This window comes from Meles meles, chromosome 3 (genome assembly GCF_922984935.1).
Source record: "Meles meles chromosome 3, mMelMel3.1 paternal haplotype, whole genome shotgun sequence".
NCBI classification, from domain to species: domain Eukaryota; kingdom Metazoa; phylum Chordata; class Mammalia; order Carnivora; family Mustelidae; genus Meles; species Meles meles.
Genome location: NC_060068.1, coordinates 156,891,474 through 156,911,402, shown reverse-complemented (window position 1 = coordinate 156,911,402; position 19,929 = coordinate 156,891,474). Strand labels below are relative to the sequence as shown.

The window sequence follows — 19,929 nt, the reverse complement described above, 5'->3', positions numbered from 1 at the left end:
CTTGGCCTATAGTTGCTTTTCAGGGCCTATGAGCAAGTAAGACAGTATAGGTTTCTTATTTTTCTCTGTAAATTGCAAGTTCTTGCACAGCCATGACATTTTCCATCTGTAAACCTCCTAGCATCATGTACAAGGTATGTGGCTCTGTGGACGTCTGGGGCATGGGGGCACATGCTCAATCCTTGTTCCTTTTCATGGAAGCATTCCCATCTTCCATGTTAATGCTGTTTGTTTCTTATCCCTAAACACAGAAAGTGGTTGGAAATTGAAAGATAAAAGGTCCAGGGTATTGCATTCAGCCTTCACTATGCAGGTGGTGCTAGCCCCCCTCCCCCACCCCCTCCCATATGGCACAGGCGTGGAGCAGGCTGGGGCTGCTGATGAAAAAAGATTGCAAGGGCTTTTCCATGTGCCCTCGCCGGGTGTCGAAGTGTCGCAGATCCAGGCCGGCACAGCCCCTGGGGTAGGGAGCCTCCATCCAGCCACTGTATTTGGCTTCGCTCGCAGGTGTCGTGTTTAGACCACATTAGGGTGAGTGACAGCGTGTTTGCCTGCCAGATCTTCAGTATTTGAGGATTAACTGCCTGGGGGATTATCTTTGGGCCTGGAGGCCTCCTGGTGCAGCTGAGCCCCAGCCCTGCACCCCTTACCCCAGGGCAGCTTCCCCATTGTCTGCTCCCCTCCCCTCGTTCCTCCTGTCCTGAAGGTTTTCTTACTCATCCTTAGCCTCAGCTCAGTGAGCAGCTTCCTTGTCTCCCTCCGGGAGAACCGGAGGTCCCTCTTGGACCCAGCTGGTACAGTGGCTTTTTATTTCATGAGGGTTTGAAAATAGTTTTAATGCTATGCATTCACAGGTCAGGGCGATCCTTTCCATTGTGGGCTGGTTCCTGTAGGAGGGTCAAAGGGCAGCGTGCTCTCAGAATGGAAATAGCCCGGAAGACCCACACTGGGCCGGCTGCAGAGGTCTTCTGGGGGTGACTGCTAAGGCAGAGGTGAAGAGTGGAGGGAGGGCATGGGGTAGGGGTGGGGGGGGGGGCTGCTGCCTGAGGCAGAACAGAGCAGGGAGCAGCCGATGGCCAAATGAATGATAAAAATTCTCTTCTTTACCGAGGCGCTGGGGGGGGGGGCGGGCACGTGGTAGGTCATCTGGTGTGTTCAGCCCTTCTGTAGGTCCCTGAAGTGAATTTAGCTCCTGATTTCAGAAATGAGCTGATCAGATAGAGGTACAGTCACCAGAGGCTGTTGAAGTTCTAGGCCCCCTTTGCCTGGGGCATCTGGGATGACAGCCTGAGCAAGATCCAGGGGGTGAGAAGGATTTGTCTGTACTCTTAGATGGCAAGTGACGGACACCCAGCTTGGGCTAGAAGGGGAGTGTCTTGGCTCATGGGACCCCAGATCCTGTGCTTAAAGGGGATGGCCGCTGCCAGACCTCAGGGATCACTGGAATCAGGGAGCCTCCTTGGTTCTTTTTCTCCCTTCCCTTCCTCCTTCCTCTTCTTCCCTCTTCTTTCCCTCCCCTTTCCCCTTCATCTTCCCTCCTCCTGAAAATCCCAGGGGGGGGGGTCTCCCATTAACCTTGCTGAAGACCCATTCCCATCGCTCGGGGGACAGCTATGGCCAGAATAGAGCCTGGCCGGAGGACAGTATTTCTGCAGAAGTGGTGTGCGGTGCTCAGAAGACGGTTGGGCACCGAGGGTTGTAGGCCCACTGCAGCACGCAAGGTGACACCATTCTGTCGAAGGGAATGAAGAGCCTTGCCTTCGAGCGAGCAGACACCCCCTCTCTGTTGGACCAGAGATGAGGAACATGCTTTTTGGTGCAAAAGGTGTTTTTTGTTTTTGTTTTGTTTTGTTTTAATGAAAGCACAGGGACCCGACCTGTGGGCAGAAAGAGCTGCTGAAGCATGGAATTTTGAATGCATGATGTTGAAGCAGTGTCCAGACAAGACAGTTGGGGCAGCAGAAATAATTGTGCTCTCCATCTACCCTCTACTCCTGCTCCGAGGCCCCTAGAGTTCACAGAATCTATATCCTAAGAAGTATTTGAGGCACTGGATATAATGGGTATAGAAATTCGGCTCACTCAACAGAGCCATTGTGATCACTGTAATGACATTTTCAGCATTCCAGAATGCGGAGAGTCCGAGTCCTCCCCATTCCGAAACCAATGAAACAGGCTTACGGTAAGCCAATGTTTGACAAGTAAATCTTTCTAGAGTAAAAACACAAATTAAATATAACCATGGGTGGAAGCTACCCTCTCAATTCCTCTAAGGATTTTTCACTCTTTAAGTTTCCAGATGGCCCTCCTTCTCACTTTTTGTATTTGACATTTAAAAGACCGCATGAGTGTATTTCATAAAATTTACCAGTTTTAGTCCACAGTCTAATCATTTTTGGAATCGTATAGTTGTACAGTCATTACCACAATCCCGTCTGAAACCACTTCCCTCCCCGCAGTGAGTTCCCTCATGCCCATCGGCAACCTCTGTTCCCACTTCTAGACGATCCCTAACCCACTTGGTCTCTGTAAAGTTGCCTTTTTTAGACCCCGTCCTACAAACGGAATCTTAACAACATGTGATCTTTTATGTGTGACCCCCCCTTAGCACAAGGGTTTTGAGTTTCATCCGTGTTGCAAGGAGTGCTGATGTTTCATTCCTTTTTAGCACTGGCTAGCATTCCATCCTGTTGGAAGGCCACGTTTTATTTACCTAGCTGGTGGCTCTTTCGGGAGTTCCCACCTCTTCCCGAGCACGAATTCCGCTGCTGTCACCATTGGTGTACGACTTTGTGTGGACATATGTTTTCATCTCTCTTGGCGAGATCAAGGAGGAGTAGAATTGCTGGGTCGTGTGATAACTTTATATTTAACTTCGTAAGAAACTGCCAAACTGCTTGCCACAGCGACTTTTGGCTTTCCATGTCTTCTATTTTTACCAGTACCGTTTGAGGATTGGACCTGTGTTTTTAAACTTGATCGGTTCTTTTGGGTTTCCAGATGGGTAAAGCCCAAGGAATGGACTGGAAGGAAGAAGCTAAGGTGCGTAACATGTGTGCCTTACCGCTCGGGGTTGATGATTCGCTAAGTGCAGTGCAGCCTTTTCTCTGGAAAGATGAACACAGTCGTATGTTTAGATGGTGCTGTTGATGTCAACACCAAAGATTTAGGAACATGGAAAAGAAAGGGCATTTGAGAGCTCTAAAAATAATCTCAACGTGAGGGATAATCCCATGGAGTCTTTTTGCCCTAGCATGTTTTTTGTATTCCAGAAGAGTTAGAGTTGATTCAGCCTGTGCTTTTTAAATTGGGTGGATTTAGGGCTTGAGGTAACTTTGGGGCTTTTCCTTGGGTGGGCTTCCCAGAGCACGTGAGGAGCATATTTGACCAACTGGACAGTCATGTTGCCAGAGTCCTGGCCGACTTTGCCTCGGTGCTACTGGCCTGACTCATTCACGCACCTAGATGGGTTCTGGTTGACAGCGGGTGTGATTTTGTTTTTTTTTTTTTTTTTTTTTTTTAAAGATTTTTTATTTATTTATTTGACAGAGAGAGATCACAAGTAGGCAGAGAGGCAGGCAGAGAGAGAGGAGGAAGCAGGCTCCCCACGGAGCAGAGAGCCTGATGCGGGGCTCGATCCCAGGACCCCGAGATCATGACCTGAGCCGAAGGCAGCGGCTTAATCCACTGAGCCACCCAGGCGCCCCGCGGGTGTGATTTTGAAAGAAGAATGATGTATTTGTGTCTCTGGAGAAACGTCATCCTCTGGATATAGGCAAGCTGTGACTACACTGGGGGAGATTAACGCTCTCAAGAGAGTTTTACCACGTGACTATTATGATACAGTATCCAAATGACATTTACAATTTTAAAAGAATGTAGTCATTCATTTTCTTGGAAAAAAGTGAGATATTAGTGCATTTTAGAAAGGATTCACTGCCCAAATGGAACTATAGCTTATGTCTTTTTCCCCCTAAACTTTTCCCTTTCTTATCATCTGGGCACTCTTTTAACAAGCCTGCACCTTAGTTCATAAAAGAGATGACATCTATAAAAGCACCCGGCCCATATTTAATGCCAGGTAGAATTTGCGTGTTTTACGCTTTCCTTTATTTATTGGTAAGTATCTGGTTTGCTGAATAAATAAGCCTCCTAAGATGTAATCCTTTTTAGATTTTTATTTATTTATTTGACAGACAGAGATCACAAGTAGGCAGAGAGGCAGGCAGAAAGAGAGGAGGGGGGAAGCAGGCTCCCCACTGAGCAGAGAGCCCAACACGGGGCTTGATCCCAGGACCTTGGGATCATGACCTGAGCCAAAGGCAGAGGCTTTAACCCACTGAGTCACCCAGGCGCCCCATCCCAAGATGTAATTCTAAAGCAGCTTTCTTTAATATCCCACTCTAAATTTTATTCTTTAAAGGTAGTATGTCCCTTGCCTCTGGATGAAATCTAGGACTTCAATTTAAAAATATTCTGCAATTTCAACTGCAAAGTACCTTTTTTTTTTTTTAAATTGAGGTATAATTGATTTACATAATATTGGTTTCAGGTGTGTGGTGTAATGATTCGGTATTTGTATACATTGCAGAATGGTCCCCACCATAAGAAGATCTCTCTCCTCACTTTTTCCTGGCATCTTGCTATCAGGCCTTGTGTAACTTCCAGGGTTAGGGTGGTGAACTGGGGGTGAGAGGGGTGGGCATGGTGGGGGGAGATCCTCCCCAGTCTCCACACACTCTCACCCTTTCTGTTACCAGTTTTTGAGCAAAATCCTTTGAAAATCTGCATCTGGTCCTGGCTGCTTACTTTGGAAGGAAATCTCTTCTCTATCTTCATGTTTCCAGTTTAGAGCTGAGTGTCCATTCGTTCATTGACCGTTGATTTGTTCAGCCATAGTGAACTTGACTGTGGAGAGTCTTGCCGAAGTTGGAGTTGAAGGGTTGCACTGGTTTAGGATGGACTTTTTCCTTATTGAGCGGCTCTTTGAGTTAAAGTGGTAGAATCTCAGGCCAAGTAACAGAATGGGGTGTGTGTGTGTGTGTGTGTGTGTGTGCCCGGGTGTGGTTTGAGAGGATCCTTGGCCGGCCCCTTAGGCTCTCCTGTGAGACTGATAAAATCTCTATCCTGAGAACTTGCCCCAGGAAGTTCCGTCTGATGGTCCTTGTTCTCAGTTGACTGTTACATTCCATTATTCAAAATGGGTGGTTCTCTGGGCTAAGTTCATGGTTGGGGGGCTGCTGTGTGAGGAGTGTAGCCCAGGAGAGGAGGGCAGGCAGGATGGTTTAAAAAGGGGCAGCCTGGTAAGACTTCATTGACCAAATGTTGTTTTTTCTATTCTTTTCTTTTCTGTTTTCAACTTAGTATCTTTCAGTGTAGTGGTGAAATCTAATCCTGTTGCCTTCACTCAGATCCCAGTGCCACTAATCCAGTGCATCTGGGACCAAAGAGGGCTTTGCTGAGGTCAAAGGAGTGAGTCTAATGGCTATTCAGGTGCCTAACCGTATCTTTGTTCTACGCATTCATTCATGAATCATTTATTGATTGTATGCTGACAGCTGGTGACAGAGTATAAGCAAAATGAAAATCCTACCCTAAATATCCTCCATCCAAAGTGAGTAAGAGGCCTGAGACGCACATTCTCAAATCTGTGGAAAGCTGATAATGGGAGTCTTGAACCCCTCATTCACGTCCAAGTTGTAAAAGGGTGAGAGTGTGTGGAGATTGGGGGAATCTTCCCCCTCTCTTTAGAAGGACCATACAGTGATTCCCACTACATCTACTCAGTGCCCCTCTGTCCCCCAGAGAAGCTTATAGGACTGCTTAAAGAGATTGGACCAGTGTCTGACCTTCGCAGATCTGAGGTGGACATGTCCTATCTTGTGGGAAAGCTCAGACAAGATGCCCTCTCCTCATCAGCATGCCCAAACCCTGAGTTTCCTTTAAGACCATGTTATGAAGACGTCTCTGATTTTTTCCCCAGCCCTTGAAGATGTCCACTCTTTGAATTCCTGCAGTATTTGACAACGAATTACGAGATGTCATACCCTTGGTGGGCTTTGAATACTCAGTGTCTGCTGAGCGCTCTCATAACCTAAATGTGTGTTTAAAATTCTGTCTTGGGGCGCCTGAGTGGCTCAGTGGGTTAAGCCTCTGCCTTCGGCTCAGGTCATGATCTCAGGGTCCTGGGATCGAGCCCCACATCGGGCTCCCTGCTCAGCGGGGAGCCTGCTTCCCCCCACCCCTGCCTGCCTCTCTGCCTGCTTGTGATCTCTCTCTGTCAAATAGATAAATAAAATCTTTAAAAAAAAAAAAATAAATAAAATTCTGTCTTACTGGGATAAGCTCGTATCTGCTGTGGAAGAAGTCAGGGGAGGGGGAGCAGTACTTACTGGCTTCTGGTTCCCATTTGATGTTCTTTATTCCAAAGCTGTGGATAGTCGTAGGCACAGGCAGAGACTTCAAGCAGCTTCTGACCCTGGGAACCATTTGGCTGGCATGAAGTGCTGTGTGTGTTGTCAAGGTCAACTTATGGGGAAAGTTGACCCAGAGAGACCTTTTATAGAATGTGTTTGTTTTGCCAGACTGAGAGGATGGAGTGTTTGTACAGCTTTTGGTTGAAATTCCTTCTTTGTTGCAGAGAGATTATTGTCTGAGGAAACAAGCACTGGAGAGGGAAGAGGTAGGTGCCGGCCAGCAGAGAAGTATTTTAATTTTAGTTCCTTACATTTGTTCAAGGTTTTATTCAGTGCTTTGGAGGGTGAGTCTGAATTTTCTCAAAAAACCTAACCAAACCCTGAAGCCGATCTTGGAGGCTTAGCGTGGGTTGGTGTTACCGTGCTGCTGTAGAAGCCTCTCCACATTCCGCCATGGAAGGAGTCCGCAGGCAGAGGATGTCGTTCTTTATTCTGCTCTTCTGGCTGCCCGGGTGATTCCCAGGGACTGACCGTAAACCTCTGCCCTTGCGCCTGGTGTGTCCTTGTGATGCGAGAAAACGTACCCCTGCGTGTAGCTGCCATTTGCCTTTGTGCGTTAATGTGCTCCCAGTGGCTGTGGGGAGCCAGCTAGGAGCTCTCCTAGAATTTCCAGTGTGGAGGGCTCCCATCCCCCTGACCTCCGTCCCCGACTGCTGCACACCCCAGGATTGTGACAGATTCAAACACATCCGAGGCTTGACGATAATGATCTCTCCTACCTACTTGTACCACTTGTCTCTAGTGAAAGTGTCAGTTATAGGTCTACTATCCCTGGGTCTAGAACAGTGTCTCCCCAGTCGAGTTGAATATCCAAATCACCTGAGGAGATTAAAAAAAAAATGACAGATTTCCAAGCCCTTCTTCTGATTATGGAATCAGAATATCTGGTTCTTCCAAGAGGACTCTCCCGGGTTGACAGAATTTACAGCGTCGCCTTATGAAATAATCTGTGGGTCCTACATGGAGGTGGGTGGGGGTGGGCGTAACTTGAAGATAGAGGAGCTTCCTTCTGACCACTTCATTTGGGTAGGTTATGGTAGGGAAATAGCTAAATGAAGAAAATCTAGGAGCAACCACATTTTAGTGTTAAGGGCATTGCTTGCTAACCTTTGTTCCTTTGAAGTTCTTTTTTAGTTTGGTCCAGAGATTTCTAACCTGGAATTTTCCTAAGTCTGATGAGGGAAGGTAGTGGAGATCATATCTGTGTGTGTGTGTGTGTGTGTGTGTGTGTGTATACATGAGAGAGAGAGCGTGCGTGCACGCACAAGCATGCTTTGTTGCGATACAATTCACGTTCTTTTCACTTAACCCACCTGAGTGTACGGTTGAATAGCTTTGGTATGTTCCCAGGTTGGGAAGCCATCATGACAATAGATTCAGCCTCTCCCCAAAGGAAACCCTGTATGTGTTGGAAGTTATTTTTAATACTCAAAGAAGTCTAACCTTCATGATAAAGCTGTACAGGCTAATATCAAGGTTTTTTGATTCAGGCTAGAATTATAGCTGATAGAGGTAGCTCATGCTTAGCTTTGATTGAGAGTTACATTATTTTTGAAGGGAAAATGGATTAATAAACCTTGTTTGTTGGGTGTTGGCTTTCAGGTGAGAGGGCAGTAAGGTTGTGCATCTCTGCACTGTTCCGTCCTTATCGGTTGACTTGATGTCACATGATGACTTGGCTTCCAGCAATGGAAGCCATGTTTCCAGGACTTATTAGGTCTTTTTTCTTTTTAAAGATTTTATTTGTTTATTTATTTTAGAGAGAGAGCATGTGAGCAGAGGGAGGGGCAGAGAGGGAGAATCTTCAAGTAGACTCCCTGCTGAGGATGAGGCGCCCCCTCCCCCCGCCATGTGGGCCACAATCTCATGACCCTGAGATCATGAGCTGACCTGAAATCAATAGTCAGATGTTTAACTGAGCTACCCAGGTGGCCCCAGTGATTTCTTCTGGATTTAGCAGGCAAATATTAATAAACTAATATTTCTGCTCAGTGGGTAGATGTGCTTTATTCTTGGCATAAGAGTCCTTATAACTTTTCCCATATATGTGTGACCATTCGCCCTCGTTTTGTACTATCCTGGTTAGTTAGGCTGGTGCACAGCTAATTCACCTTCACTGCACCTCATTTGAACTGAGTTGTCTTGATCAAGTGACTTGTCCAAGGACTGCTATCCGTGTAGCCGAGATGTACTGATGTCACTTGTTGTCAAGACACACTGTCGCCTAATCTGGGCTTTGGAAGTTTGGATTTGGGAATTGGGGCTGTGAGATTCCAGCAGACCCAAGGAAGTTCAGTCCCTGATTTGCCCGTGGGTCTTCTTGGGGAAGAGAAGATGTCGGGGCACACAGAAGCCAGCATCATGTCAGGGGCAGCTTGCTTCCCATTCACCGTGACTTCCAGGTGCTAGATCCTTCCATGAATAGCAGGAAAACAGTGACCTTTTACTAACTTTAATTACCCCCTGGCTACAGTTCTTGTTTCTAAAAATTACTATTCTGTAGGTTTCCAGAACCTCTTTACCCTTGACCTCTATCTCTTTCATCTGGGAGTTGTACCCATGGACCACCCAGCTATCACACACCCAGACCCAGGACTCCAGGAAGACCTGCATTTCACAGCTAATATCTGCTCCTGGGAATTTTGGGAATTAAGTGCTTTATTTACTTAATCTTCTTCAAATAGGAGTTTGCATGTTCTCACTGCCATAATTAAAAAAAAAATAAAAGACAAAACAAGCACATAGGAAAAAGCCCAACACCCACAAACCCCCCCATGACCTCAGATAAACATCTTACCCACCATTGCCCAAGACACTATGTCCTACAACTGAAGGAATGCTTTGGGTGGTTCTCCCTTGGTGGGCTACACAGTTTGTGGACTCTGAAAGCCCTGGCTTCTCTTTTCTCCCTTTCCTGTTTCATGGATTGGGCTCCTTGGTTATTGACCCTTCACCCAAAGGTGGAAGGAGTTGAACTCAAAGACTGATTGCCATTTTCATGGAGAACCATGAGCCCCTGGCGGTTTGTGAGGGTCTGATTACCATGATTTCTGCTTGGATTCATCAAAAGGTGGTTTGCTTTGACATGAAAAAGGTCTGTTGTATAATCCAGCACTTTGACAGTTGGGTTCCCTGCCTCATCTGCCTCACTTCGAGATGCTCAGACCGCACTGCGCAAAAGATACAAACAGGGAGATGCCTGAGCCCCGCTCCCTGAAGTTGTTTCCACAGGATGTGGACTAGGATTTTGCATTTAGGAAATTGTCCCCGGGTCCTTCTGATTCAGAGTCATACCTACCAGCCAATGGCGAGAAGCTGTCTGGGAGCTTGCACTCCGCTGTTCGGATACCAGCCCAGCCTGTGGTTAAATGCTGGGCAATTAACAAGGTCTAATTACAGCATGTGTGGTTTCCAAGGTAACATGGTCATGCCTGACCAGGCTGGGAAGATTGAAAAGGACCCCAGTGAGACTGCAGTGGGGTGTGGCCTCCAGATTAATGTCCATGTGCTTTATGATTGCCTGGGTTTTTGCCCCATCGTCCCAAGCCCTGTTTAATGACAGCGGCAAAAATGAAAGTAAACAATGTTAGAATAGAAGCCAGAAAATTGCTGGACGAGTTCTAGAGGCTGTGATGAGGACCCGAGGAGGGATGAGTATAGCCATTCAGTTGCTTGTATTTTTTACCCCTTTATCAGTTTAGCCAAGAATAAAATGGTGGGGGAACAGGAGATGACCTTGAAAGGCTTTCGAAAATGAAAGGCCAGCTACGGTTAAACATTGGAGTGCTATTCCTTAGTGCTCTCTAATGGCTGGTACTGTTCAAGTTCATCTGTTCTCACTTTGTCAGGTGAGGCTTGACGTGACATTTATTGAGTGCTTCCTGTGTGCTGGGAACTTGCACCTAGATTTTCTTGCCCTTTTGCAAAGATTCCACGCTCTGTAATTTTCCAATTTTTGAGGGTGGAAAAGATAGTCTATACTATATTTTAGCAGAGGATTCTGCATTTTGGTTTTAGTTTTGAACCTGTAGGGCAATGGGAAAGGCAGTCCACTGAGCTCAGGTTTCCTAATGTCTCTGGGGTTCCATGGCCACCTCGGGACTTAGCTTGGATCAACTGTCTTAACTTCCGAAGGGTGACAACCCCTTGCAGAATCCGGTTAAAACTGGGAACTACCTTCCGTAGGGGAAAAAAGTACATATGTATTTTTTTTTTTTAATTACATTCACTTTCCAGGAGACCTTAGACCTCCTCAAGGAGGTGATTTCCTAAGAGTTTGCCAGCTCCAACTGGGAATCCTTGGGTCCCTCAAGACCTTGGGGGTGGGGGATGGGATCCTTTTTCATTGTTTTGAGTGGCTTCCTGCAGAACGAGGTATTTGAAGAGGGAGGTTTTGTTGTTCCTGGCATTTTTTACTAACTGCCCCATGCGTGCACTTGGGAGGGAAAAAAAAAGAGAAGCCACGCTGAGAAAAATAAATAGGGAATGAATGGCATCTGGAATATGAACTGTTTTCCTTGTCACTCCTTACTATCGTGGCCCTTCAAAAGGAGGCGATGGGGTGATCGTACTGTGAACCCTTGCGTCATACAGCTCCTCTTGTACAGTGACAGGAAAACTTGTTCTACTTTTAACCTTGGGGAAGCTGACATTTAATAAAGTTTTGGTGAACTTGAGAGTGTCAGAAGATTCTAGGGACTACAGGGATTGGAAATAACATGTTCTTTACCACTTCTTAGCTTCTGATTCTGAACATCTTCCTGACTCAACCCCGATGGCCAGCGGCCAAAAAGTCGTCATCTCATCAGGAGGGAATATCTGTGGGGTTTATTTGGAAACCTAAAGATTTAATTTTTTCTTTTTTTTTTTTTTTTTTCCCATTCTCTGCTTAGGTGTTGAAAAGTCTCTAGAGCTTGGGAAAGCTGACTGGACTAAACATGAAGAGCTTGAAAGCCAAGTTCAGGAAGAGCGACGTAAGTAGGCGGTGACTCACCGTCTGTCGGCTCCACGCTCCCTCTCCTGGGGCGGGCTGCACAGCTCTCCACGCCCACCGTGATAAGGCCCTGGGTTAATCAACTACAGGAACGAGAAGCTGGCAGGGCCTCAGCTCTGGGTGGCTTTTGTGAATGGCGCACTCTGGGCTCCGTGCTGTTTGTGTCAATAGCTTTTGAAAATGACTTCTTCAGTCCTGCAGTCTGTGCCTTGTAGAGAAAGAAACAGTCCATTCCAACATCTTAAAGAAAAGAATTGGTAAAAACCTCGGCATCTCTAAAGTCCCCCAAATCTGATTCAGAATGTCCGTTTTGGAGGAAGATGGTCTGGTGAGAGTAGTTAAGGAATTATGTGTTAGCTTGGTTCATCTTTGGCTTTAAGAAGGTTTTTGTTTTTTCAAACTCTCTGTTAAGGCTTTTGTGGTAAAACAACAGTATCTCTTGCTGCCTACACCTTGACTCCCCCTGAATTCCTGGGGTTCTTACTCATTTGTTATCCATCGTACAAGATTTTGGGTTGGAGGAATCAGTTCCGATGTTGGGTTATGAAACAAAGTCTCTCGGAGGAGAAACTGGAGAAAAATAGCATAGCATTCTTATACACGTGGTGTCTTAATGCAAGGTCACCTCCGAAACCCCGCTGGGACTCCGGATGCTTTGGGCAGAATTGTTGGACAGGAGAAATTTATGGCAGGACAACCAGATGGAAGCTCAGAAATGTCAACCCTCATCCAGGGCTTGCTTGGCTCTCCTTTAAGATGAAGTAACCAGAGGTGAACCTGGATTTTTATCGTTTTGCCGTGAATTCTAGGACAGGTTGACACCCCCCCCTTTTTTTTTTTTTAAGATTTTATTTATTTACTTGACAGACAAATCACAAGTAGGCAGAGAGGCAGACACAGAGAGAGGAGGGAAAGCAGGCTCTCCGCTGAGCAGAGAGCCCGACGCAGGGCTCGATCCCAGGACCCTGGGATCATGACCTGAGCCGAAGGCAGAGGCTTTATAACCTACTGAGCCACCCAGGCGCCCCAACACACCCCATTTTTAAAATAAGTGGAGGCTGCAACTTTGATGGCTAACAGGCCATAGGCGCACAGCTCCTTTTGGCTGAAGCTTATCTTTTGCGCTGGTGGGGCCCAGACTAGTTGAGATGCCTGTGGGATGGTTGCAAATTTTTCTCTCGCTTAGAGGTTAGAGCTAGAAAGGGATTTTAGGAAAAAATTGGGTTTTTTACCTTCGCATTCTTGAGGTAGGTTAAGTGGAACTCAGAAAATATGAAGTGACTTGGCCAGAGGCCTCCAGTTTGCCCCTGGCTCCTGAGAGCCTTGGTCATCTGACTTCCTTAGCCTCTTGCCCTTGCTGCTCCCCTGAGAAACCCCTTCAGCCTCCCCATCTGCTGGCCCCATGATACCCAAGCCAGTAGAGCTCCTGTGGCTTTCAGTGAGGAGAGAAAAGTCAAGCAGCGGATATGGGTTTGTACGTTGTGTGACCAGGTTAACAAATGTCTTTTCCATCCTAAGGAAATTTGGGTTGCTTCCATTTATACAAGCTGAGATTATTTTAGCAAAATTTAATCAGTCTGGAGTTCCGGGATACATGAACAGGGGCAGGGGGGAAATGACAGACACATAAACTTCGGGTTTAAAAAATTAAAAACTTGTGGTAGGAGGGAGAGTGTTGCTGGAATCTAGGTTTTTAAATAAAAATGGAACTATTTCCGCGATTAAGAATCCGCAATAATAACACTATTAAAAGCTGCTGGGATTTGGCAGCAGGACGACTGTGCTTTTGGAATTTGGTGCTAAGAGAAGAAATGTTAGAGGAGCAGCTTGGGCTCCTGGAGCAGAGGAGATTGTTATCACGAGGCCAGACGATATCAGAGTTTTCATATTTGATCAAAATAGCAAATTTGGGGGTCAGTGTATTAGTTTGTTCATCAGCCATGTGATAACGTACCATGAGGAAGGATTGACGTAGGTCAGGTACAATGCAAAGCTCATTGGGTGAAATTCTTTGAACCTTACATGGTAGGTATTACCATTAGACTCATTTTACAGTTGGAGAAATGGAGACCTAGGAAGGTACGGTAACTTGTATGGGTTCTCAGAGCTCTACTTTGTACCATCCACTTTTCTGCCATGGCAGCCCCATACCAGAGCACAGGTCTCCTAAAAGGAAATTTGGATGGAGAGTTGACTTTGGAAACCGTCGACTCCAGGCAGGAGCTTGGAAGAGTGACTTTGGATCCAGTTTGGTGACCTTGGGCAAGTCTCTTACCTTCTGACCCTCTGGTTCCTCACCTGAAGATGGGGAAAATAATGTGAACCTTACCAAGTTGTCATGAAGGTTAAACGTGCTGATGTATGTAAAACACACGGTGTGGGGCCTGGCATTCAGGTGATGCTTGGTAAATGCTGATTCCTTTATCTTAATCTGAAACCCCTGATAAAAAAATAGGGTTTGGAAAGTGTCTGTGGTCCGGAAGGCAGAATAATCTGGTAATGGTTGCTGCCTCTGAGAAGGGAAGCTGGGGTGAGTGGAGCAGGTGGGCTTGGTTTTCAGTGTGTGTCTTGTGGTTTGAATTTGTTGGCATATGTATGTGCACATACATGTCACTTATTAAGCGAAAAGCAAGTTTCCAATGATTTATATTTAGTTAAATGAGCTGAACTGGAATCTTCCTTACCGGAAGTGAGTGGTCTCTCTGAAATAACAATCCTAAACCACCAGCCATCAAATTTTCCTGCTTGTCTTTGTGTGAGGCTGAAGGGAGTAGAGGGAAGAAAGGGTTCTTTGTGTTTCTGGGAGGTAGGAAAGAAGAGGGACAGCAGATCATGTTTGTGCTTTCATAAAGAGACGGCAGGTGACCCAATGGTATGATCGCATTTCAGCCAGCCTGTTCCTGGGAGGTCTGCAGCTGATCAGTTTGAGGCCATTGAGAGCAAGGAGTGAGAAAGGACAAGAGTGGCCCAAAGGAGGCCCTCCTGGATGGCCTTAAGGTCACTGTGCTACTCCAAGACCATCATGCGTGTAGAGATTTAATCCAGGTGTCCTTCCCGGAACGCTTTTGATTCAGCTGTCTACCAGGTCAAGAGCAGGTTTATGTGAGTATAACAGGGGGACGAGCCCAGTTCTCTGGGCTGTAGTTAGATACTGTCATTGTCCCGTTGCTCCCCATGCATACTTGGGAGCCTGCAGTAACCCACAGGAGCCAGAGAGAATTATGGAGCTCAGCGCTTGCCCTTCGGTGGATGACGTCTTTCACTTGACACGTATAACTTTATTTTGGGCATCCTTAAACTTGGATTAGATTCTAGAGAACATAGAGAAGAAATGTGAGGTGCGCTTCTTGTCTTGAAAAAGCTCACAAACCAAGACAGGAGGAGAAAAAGTCCACGCAGGAAATAACCAAGGCGAAATACAAACCGGATATAATGCAGAGAGTAAAGGGGGCCTTCCGCAGTGATGATACAACCAGTTGTCAGATTGCAGGGTCTGGATGATTAATGCTATCCGTTTTCGGAGGGGTTGAGTCACTGGAAATGGAGAGATTGGGGGAGCTTTACAGAGGGGGAGATTTTTTTCCCCTCCAGGCCTCCAGGATTTGGAACACTGGCTGGGAGTGCAGCGGGAGGGGAATGCTGGGGAGGGGAGTGCTGGGGGAGCCAGTCCCAGAGCACAGTGGGGAGGCTCTGGTTCAAAAACTTGCCCTTGACATGCAAAACACTCATACTTCAAGAACCCAGGAGAGAGCCTGTGGCATGGCTGAGTCTTTTAATAAAAACATTATAAATTTTCACTCTCGTTTTAAAAATGGACATGCTTGACTCTTATGCTTATAAAATGAGCACAGAGTTTTAAATCCTCATTATTTATATCTTTTACGACCAGAGTTTGAAAGTGGCTTCTTTACCTCTTTAAATTTTTGCAGCCACCAGTACTCGGTTCCACATGGAAAAATGAGCTGTCATCATGAGAAATGAGGCCAAGAAGGTTGGGATTTCTCTTTGTTAATAAAATGCTCAGGCTTCTGGAATTTCTTTGTAAATGCCAATTTTTGGTGCCTTGAGTGAAATGGGTGGAGGCTGAGGGATGGGAAATGGGGTTGAAAGATCTTTGTAACAAATCTTGAGAAATGCCTCTCAAACATGATTGAAGCCTTCAAAGTTTACATTGTGGGCGTGTGTTTAATTTCATGAAAGATTTGTTCCTAATTATGTTTTTCATTGTAATAGGGAAGCAGCGGACATTCCATTAAAAAAAAAAAAAAAAAAAAGTCAAGGCAGCCAGTTCAAAATGGCTGGCTCCATGAGATATTAAATTGGTGGTATTTCTTTAGGTAGCAGCTACTAACGATTGCAGCTTTCAGCCAAAGAAATGCACACAGCCCGTGAATCTTGAGGAACCAGACACATCCTGCTCAGACAGGAGTCTGAATTTGTTGCCCGTTGAGAGAACTATTCTTATGAAGGTCGATAATCCACATCTCTGCCAAGGTGTTTTTTTCCCCCCCAAGGAGTTTTTGGTCTTTTATAATAAGGTTTTACAGATGCCCAAGTCTCCCTTCCTACCGTGTGTGCGCATGCATGCACACACACACACACACACACACACACACACAATGGGAATATTTAAAATCCAAGTCTCTCTGTTGACGGAAGAACCTTGGCCAAATCTTTTGCAAAGCTAAGCCTCTTTTTCAGCAGACATAATGTCAAAATACACCGGAGATGACCTTTTTGGGTGGAGGTATGAGACTCTTGTAAACTTCTGGAGAGAAATTTGATCAGGTTTGTGTCATGCTACATATTTTCCAGGTCTTGGGAGCCCTTCTGAATGGGGAATCTGCCTGCTGCCCGGTTTCACCTTGTATTAGTTTCCTAGGGTTGCTATAAACACAGCCCCAGGGCCTCGAACAACTGAAATGTCTTGCCTCCCAGTTCTGGAGGCTGCAAGTCTGGGTTCAGGGTGTCAACAGGGCTGGTTCCTGGGAGGGCTGTGAAGGCCAGTTTGTTCCAAGCCTCTGCTGGCTTCTCCTGGTTTTCTGGCAATCACCGGCTCATAGACACATCACCTGATCTCCGCCATGGCCTTCGCCCTGGAGGCGCGTCTCTGTGTCCAGATTTCCCCTTGTTGTAGGGACACGATTCTGTGGGATTAGGTAGGGCCTGCCCTACTGACCTCAGTTTAACTTGACTCCCTACCTCTGTAAAGACCCCATCTCCAGATTGGGTCCAATTCTGAGGTGCTTCAGACTTCAACGGATCAGTTCTGGTGGGGAGTTAGGGAAGCGGGGAGGGGGGGGCAGTGGAACACAATTCAACCCAAAGCATACTTCCTTGCATTTCCATTTAAGAGAAGATTCTCTGAAGCTTTGCTGCCCCTGCACCACCCCCCCGCCCCCACCTGGGCATGCGTGCTCGTGACTTCGGTGCCATAGTTTCCTGCAGATTATGTTCAGTGTCTAAGAGAGGGCAGCCGGAGTGTCCCCGCTTTTTTTTTTTTTTTTTTTAAATCTGCCTAATGCATAATATGCATTGCAAGAGTAAACATATGGATCGCTGACCAAGAACAACAGAAATGAGAAGAACTCTCCTTTATTGAATGCTTGCTACGTGCCGGCCACTGTACCGAGCCCTTAACCTGTTCTTCATCGTGTAATGCTTACCAGACTTTTTCCAGTAAAGACCACTGTTCTACTAACATTTCACAGAGGAAGAAATGAACATCAAGGGAAGTTAAGTAGCTTCCCCAAAGTCACATATTTGATGAATGGCAGAGTGGTCTGAACTCTGGTTTTTCTGGCCGCCAGAGTTTGTGCTGGTGACCGCTACACACACTTGCTGACCCAGGGCATTCTCTTTCCCAAATTCCAAAGCTTGAAACTGCATGAGATGAATTCTGCTCTGTCGCCCTAAGCACGAAGACCCAGGCAATGACTTTGCATCCTGCGAACGCTATCTGTAGTGGCAGAGCTCACCAGTGTTCGTGGCAGTCCCAGGGCAGAGGAGGATCTGGGAAAATCTTGAGTTGGTTGTTTCCTGGGAGGCAAATACATCGCAGCCTTAACTTTTAAAGCAAGAGAGAACAGATGCTACTTCTCCTCTTCTATTGGAGCTGGTAAGCATGTCGATACCACAAAACCAAACCAAGCATGTCGATTTCTAAATAGAGCTTCCTTGCTGGCTACCTGGTCACAGCTTCATTCTAGCTCCCCCAGACTGTAAGTCCAGGAAATCTTGGCTAAACCTGATCCGTTCCAGATGCAGCTGGAGACGATTGTGAAACTCCAAACCTGGCCCCCAAACTTGGGGAAATCTGAGAGTCTACATAAGCAATGAATCATGTTGGTTTTTACTTCTTATCACTGTATTCTGAATTAATTACCTAATCATTTGGAACTCTTGCTGACCTCGATGTTGTTTGTGCAACAAATTCTTGTATGTAACTTTTCCTTAGGAGTGAAATGAGAGTTGCTTCTGGATTCTTTTTTTTAAAAAATATTTTATTTATTTATTTGATAGAGAGAGAGATCACAAGTAGGCAGAGAGGCAGGCAGAGAGAGAGGGAAGAAGCAGGCGCCCTGCCGAGCAGAGGCAGGGCTCGATCCCAGGACCCTGAGATCATGACCTGAGCTGAAGGCAGAGGCTTTAACCCACTGAGCCACCCAGGCGCCCCTGCTTCTGGATTCTTCCTGTGGTGCTTTTCGGTTGAGTTTCCACCCAGAAATCTTTGCTGCGTAGAGGTGATTATTTTCATTTATATGGCAGTCCGTGTCCGCGTTAGCTAAAGGCCCAACATAGTCTATAAGATGAAGCGACAAGCCTTGACTTCCCTTTTGTTTGAGTCCCTGCCTCCTTTTAAACAAGCAAAGTCCTCATGTTGTGATCAACTTGATGGCCCAGTTCTTAGGGTGGTTTTTATTGCATTAATGAAAAATATTTTAACTTTTTGGGCGGTACTGTCTGAAAGGATTTGATTTTGATTTTCTTGGGAAGCCAAATGATCTGATGGTCTCCACATCCTGCTTTTTCCCTTGGGCTGTCCTGTAGGCTGGGGAACGAAGAGATTTATAATGTGGGACTAGAACAAGAGACACGCTGAGGAACCCCATGTTCTCCTTGGTTGGGTTTATTCTGAGATGTCTTTCCCAATGCTGACAAGGTTGCTATGGCAACTTTTCAGACTGGGGCTACTGTTTTTGGTGGGCTTTTCATAGGAGTCAGTGTGAATTCGTGGAGCTGTCCATTCTTGGAAGGGTTGTTTCATAACTGAAAAGCTCCAGGGTCCTTCTGTGAGGTCCAGAAAAAAGTGGACATTTCTTATTGATATGGGATAAGCTGTTATAACACAATGTCTTGAAATCTAATGAGACAGAAGTTGTTTTCCTAAAGTTTCAAGGACTCCAGGTCCAGCAGGATAGTGGTGCCCCATGGATTCATCCAGGGACCCAGAACTTACTATGCCCTTTTGCCGCCCTCCAGAGCTACACTGTACATCGCAGTAGCCACTTGCCACATGTGGCTTGTGACCATTCGAGATGTGGCTAGTCCAAACTGAGATATGCTGTAATTGTAAAATACACACCAGACTTCAGAGGCTTAGCACCAGAAAAAGCACGTAAAATATCTCAAGTTTTTTTTCATCGTTCTACAACTGAAGTGCTCATATTCTGGACATATTGGATTAAGTAAATAGATTAAGATTCATTTCACTTGTTCCTTTTTATTTTTTTCTTTTTATTTTTTTTAAGATTTTATCTATTTGACAGAGATCGCAAGTAGGCAGAGAGGCAGGCAGAGAGAGGGGGAGGAAGCAGGCTCCCTGCTGAGCAGAGAGCCCAATGCAGGACCCTGAGACCATGACCTGAGCCGAAGGCAGAGGCTTAACCCTCTGAGCCACCCAGGCGCCCCCCCTTTTTATTTTTTAAATAAGGCTCCCAGAAGCTTGAACATCTTGCATTATAATTCTTCTGGGCAGCACTGGTCTAGGGTGTGCTGTTTGTGTTGCATATTTCTCTGGCTCCTTCAGACTTGGGTAGAGTGAGAAGGGAGCTCAGGCATTTTCCTTTTTAAGGGCTGTGACCCTGAAGGTTCGTACATCCTTGCCCTCACATGGAAGCGACTGGAACTTAGTCACATGCCCTTGTCTAGCTGCAAGGGAGGCAGGGAACCTCTCCTGCTGGCAGCCACAAAACCGGCTAAGTCCAGAGAGGCAGGTGGAATGGACACTGGGGAAGATGAACTCAGGGCTGTGGTTGAGTTGCCTGCCTCCCCCTCGCCCTGCCTCGAAAAGATTTATCGAAGTCCTACCCTCTGGTGCCTCAGAATGTGACTTTTTTGGAAATAGGATCTCTACAGAAGTAATCAACTTATTGTAAAAATGAGGTCGTTAGGGTAGGCTGTAATCCAGTATGACTGACGTTCTTCTAAAAAGCAGAAATTTAGACACAGAGGCAGACG

At 46.2% G+C, this 19,929-nt stretch overlaps 1 protein-coding gene across 2 annotated transcripts in view; it reads left to right on the top strand.

Annotated features, from left to right (window-relative positions):
- RAI14 (retinoic acid induced 14) overlaps positions 1-19,929 on the top strand; it is a 138,873-nt gene that overhangs the window by 12,907 nt on the left and 106,037 nt on the right. Inside the window, exons 1-2 of one of the 2 annotated variants that reach the window (XM_045998739.1) lie at positions 10,138-10,324; positions 11,369-11,449. In XM_045998739.1, the coding sequence (XP_045854695.1) occupies positions 11,414-11,449 (36 nt within the window). In that variant the 5' untranslated portion in view covers positions 10,138-10,324; positions 11,369-11,413. Of the gene's footprint in view, positions 1-10,137; positions 10,325-11,368; positions 11,450-19,929 lie in introns of those variants that run through there. The other variant, XM_045998738.1, reaches the window with a different exon arrangement.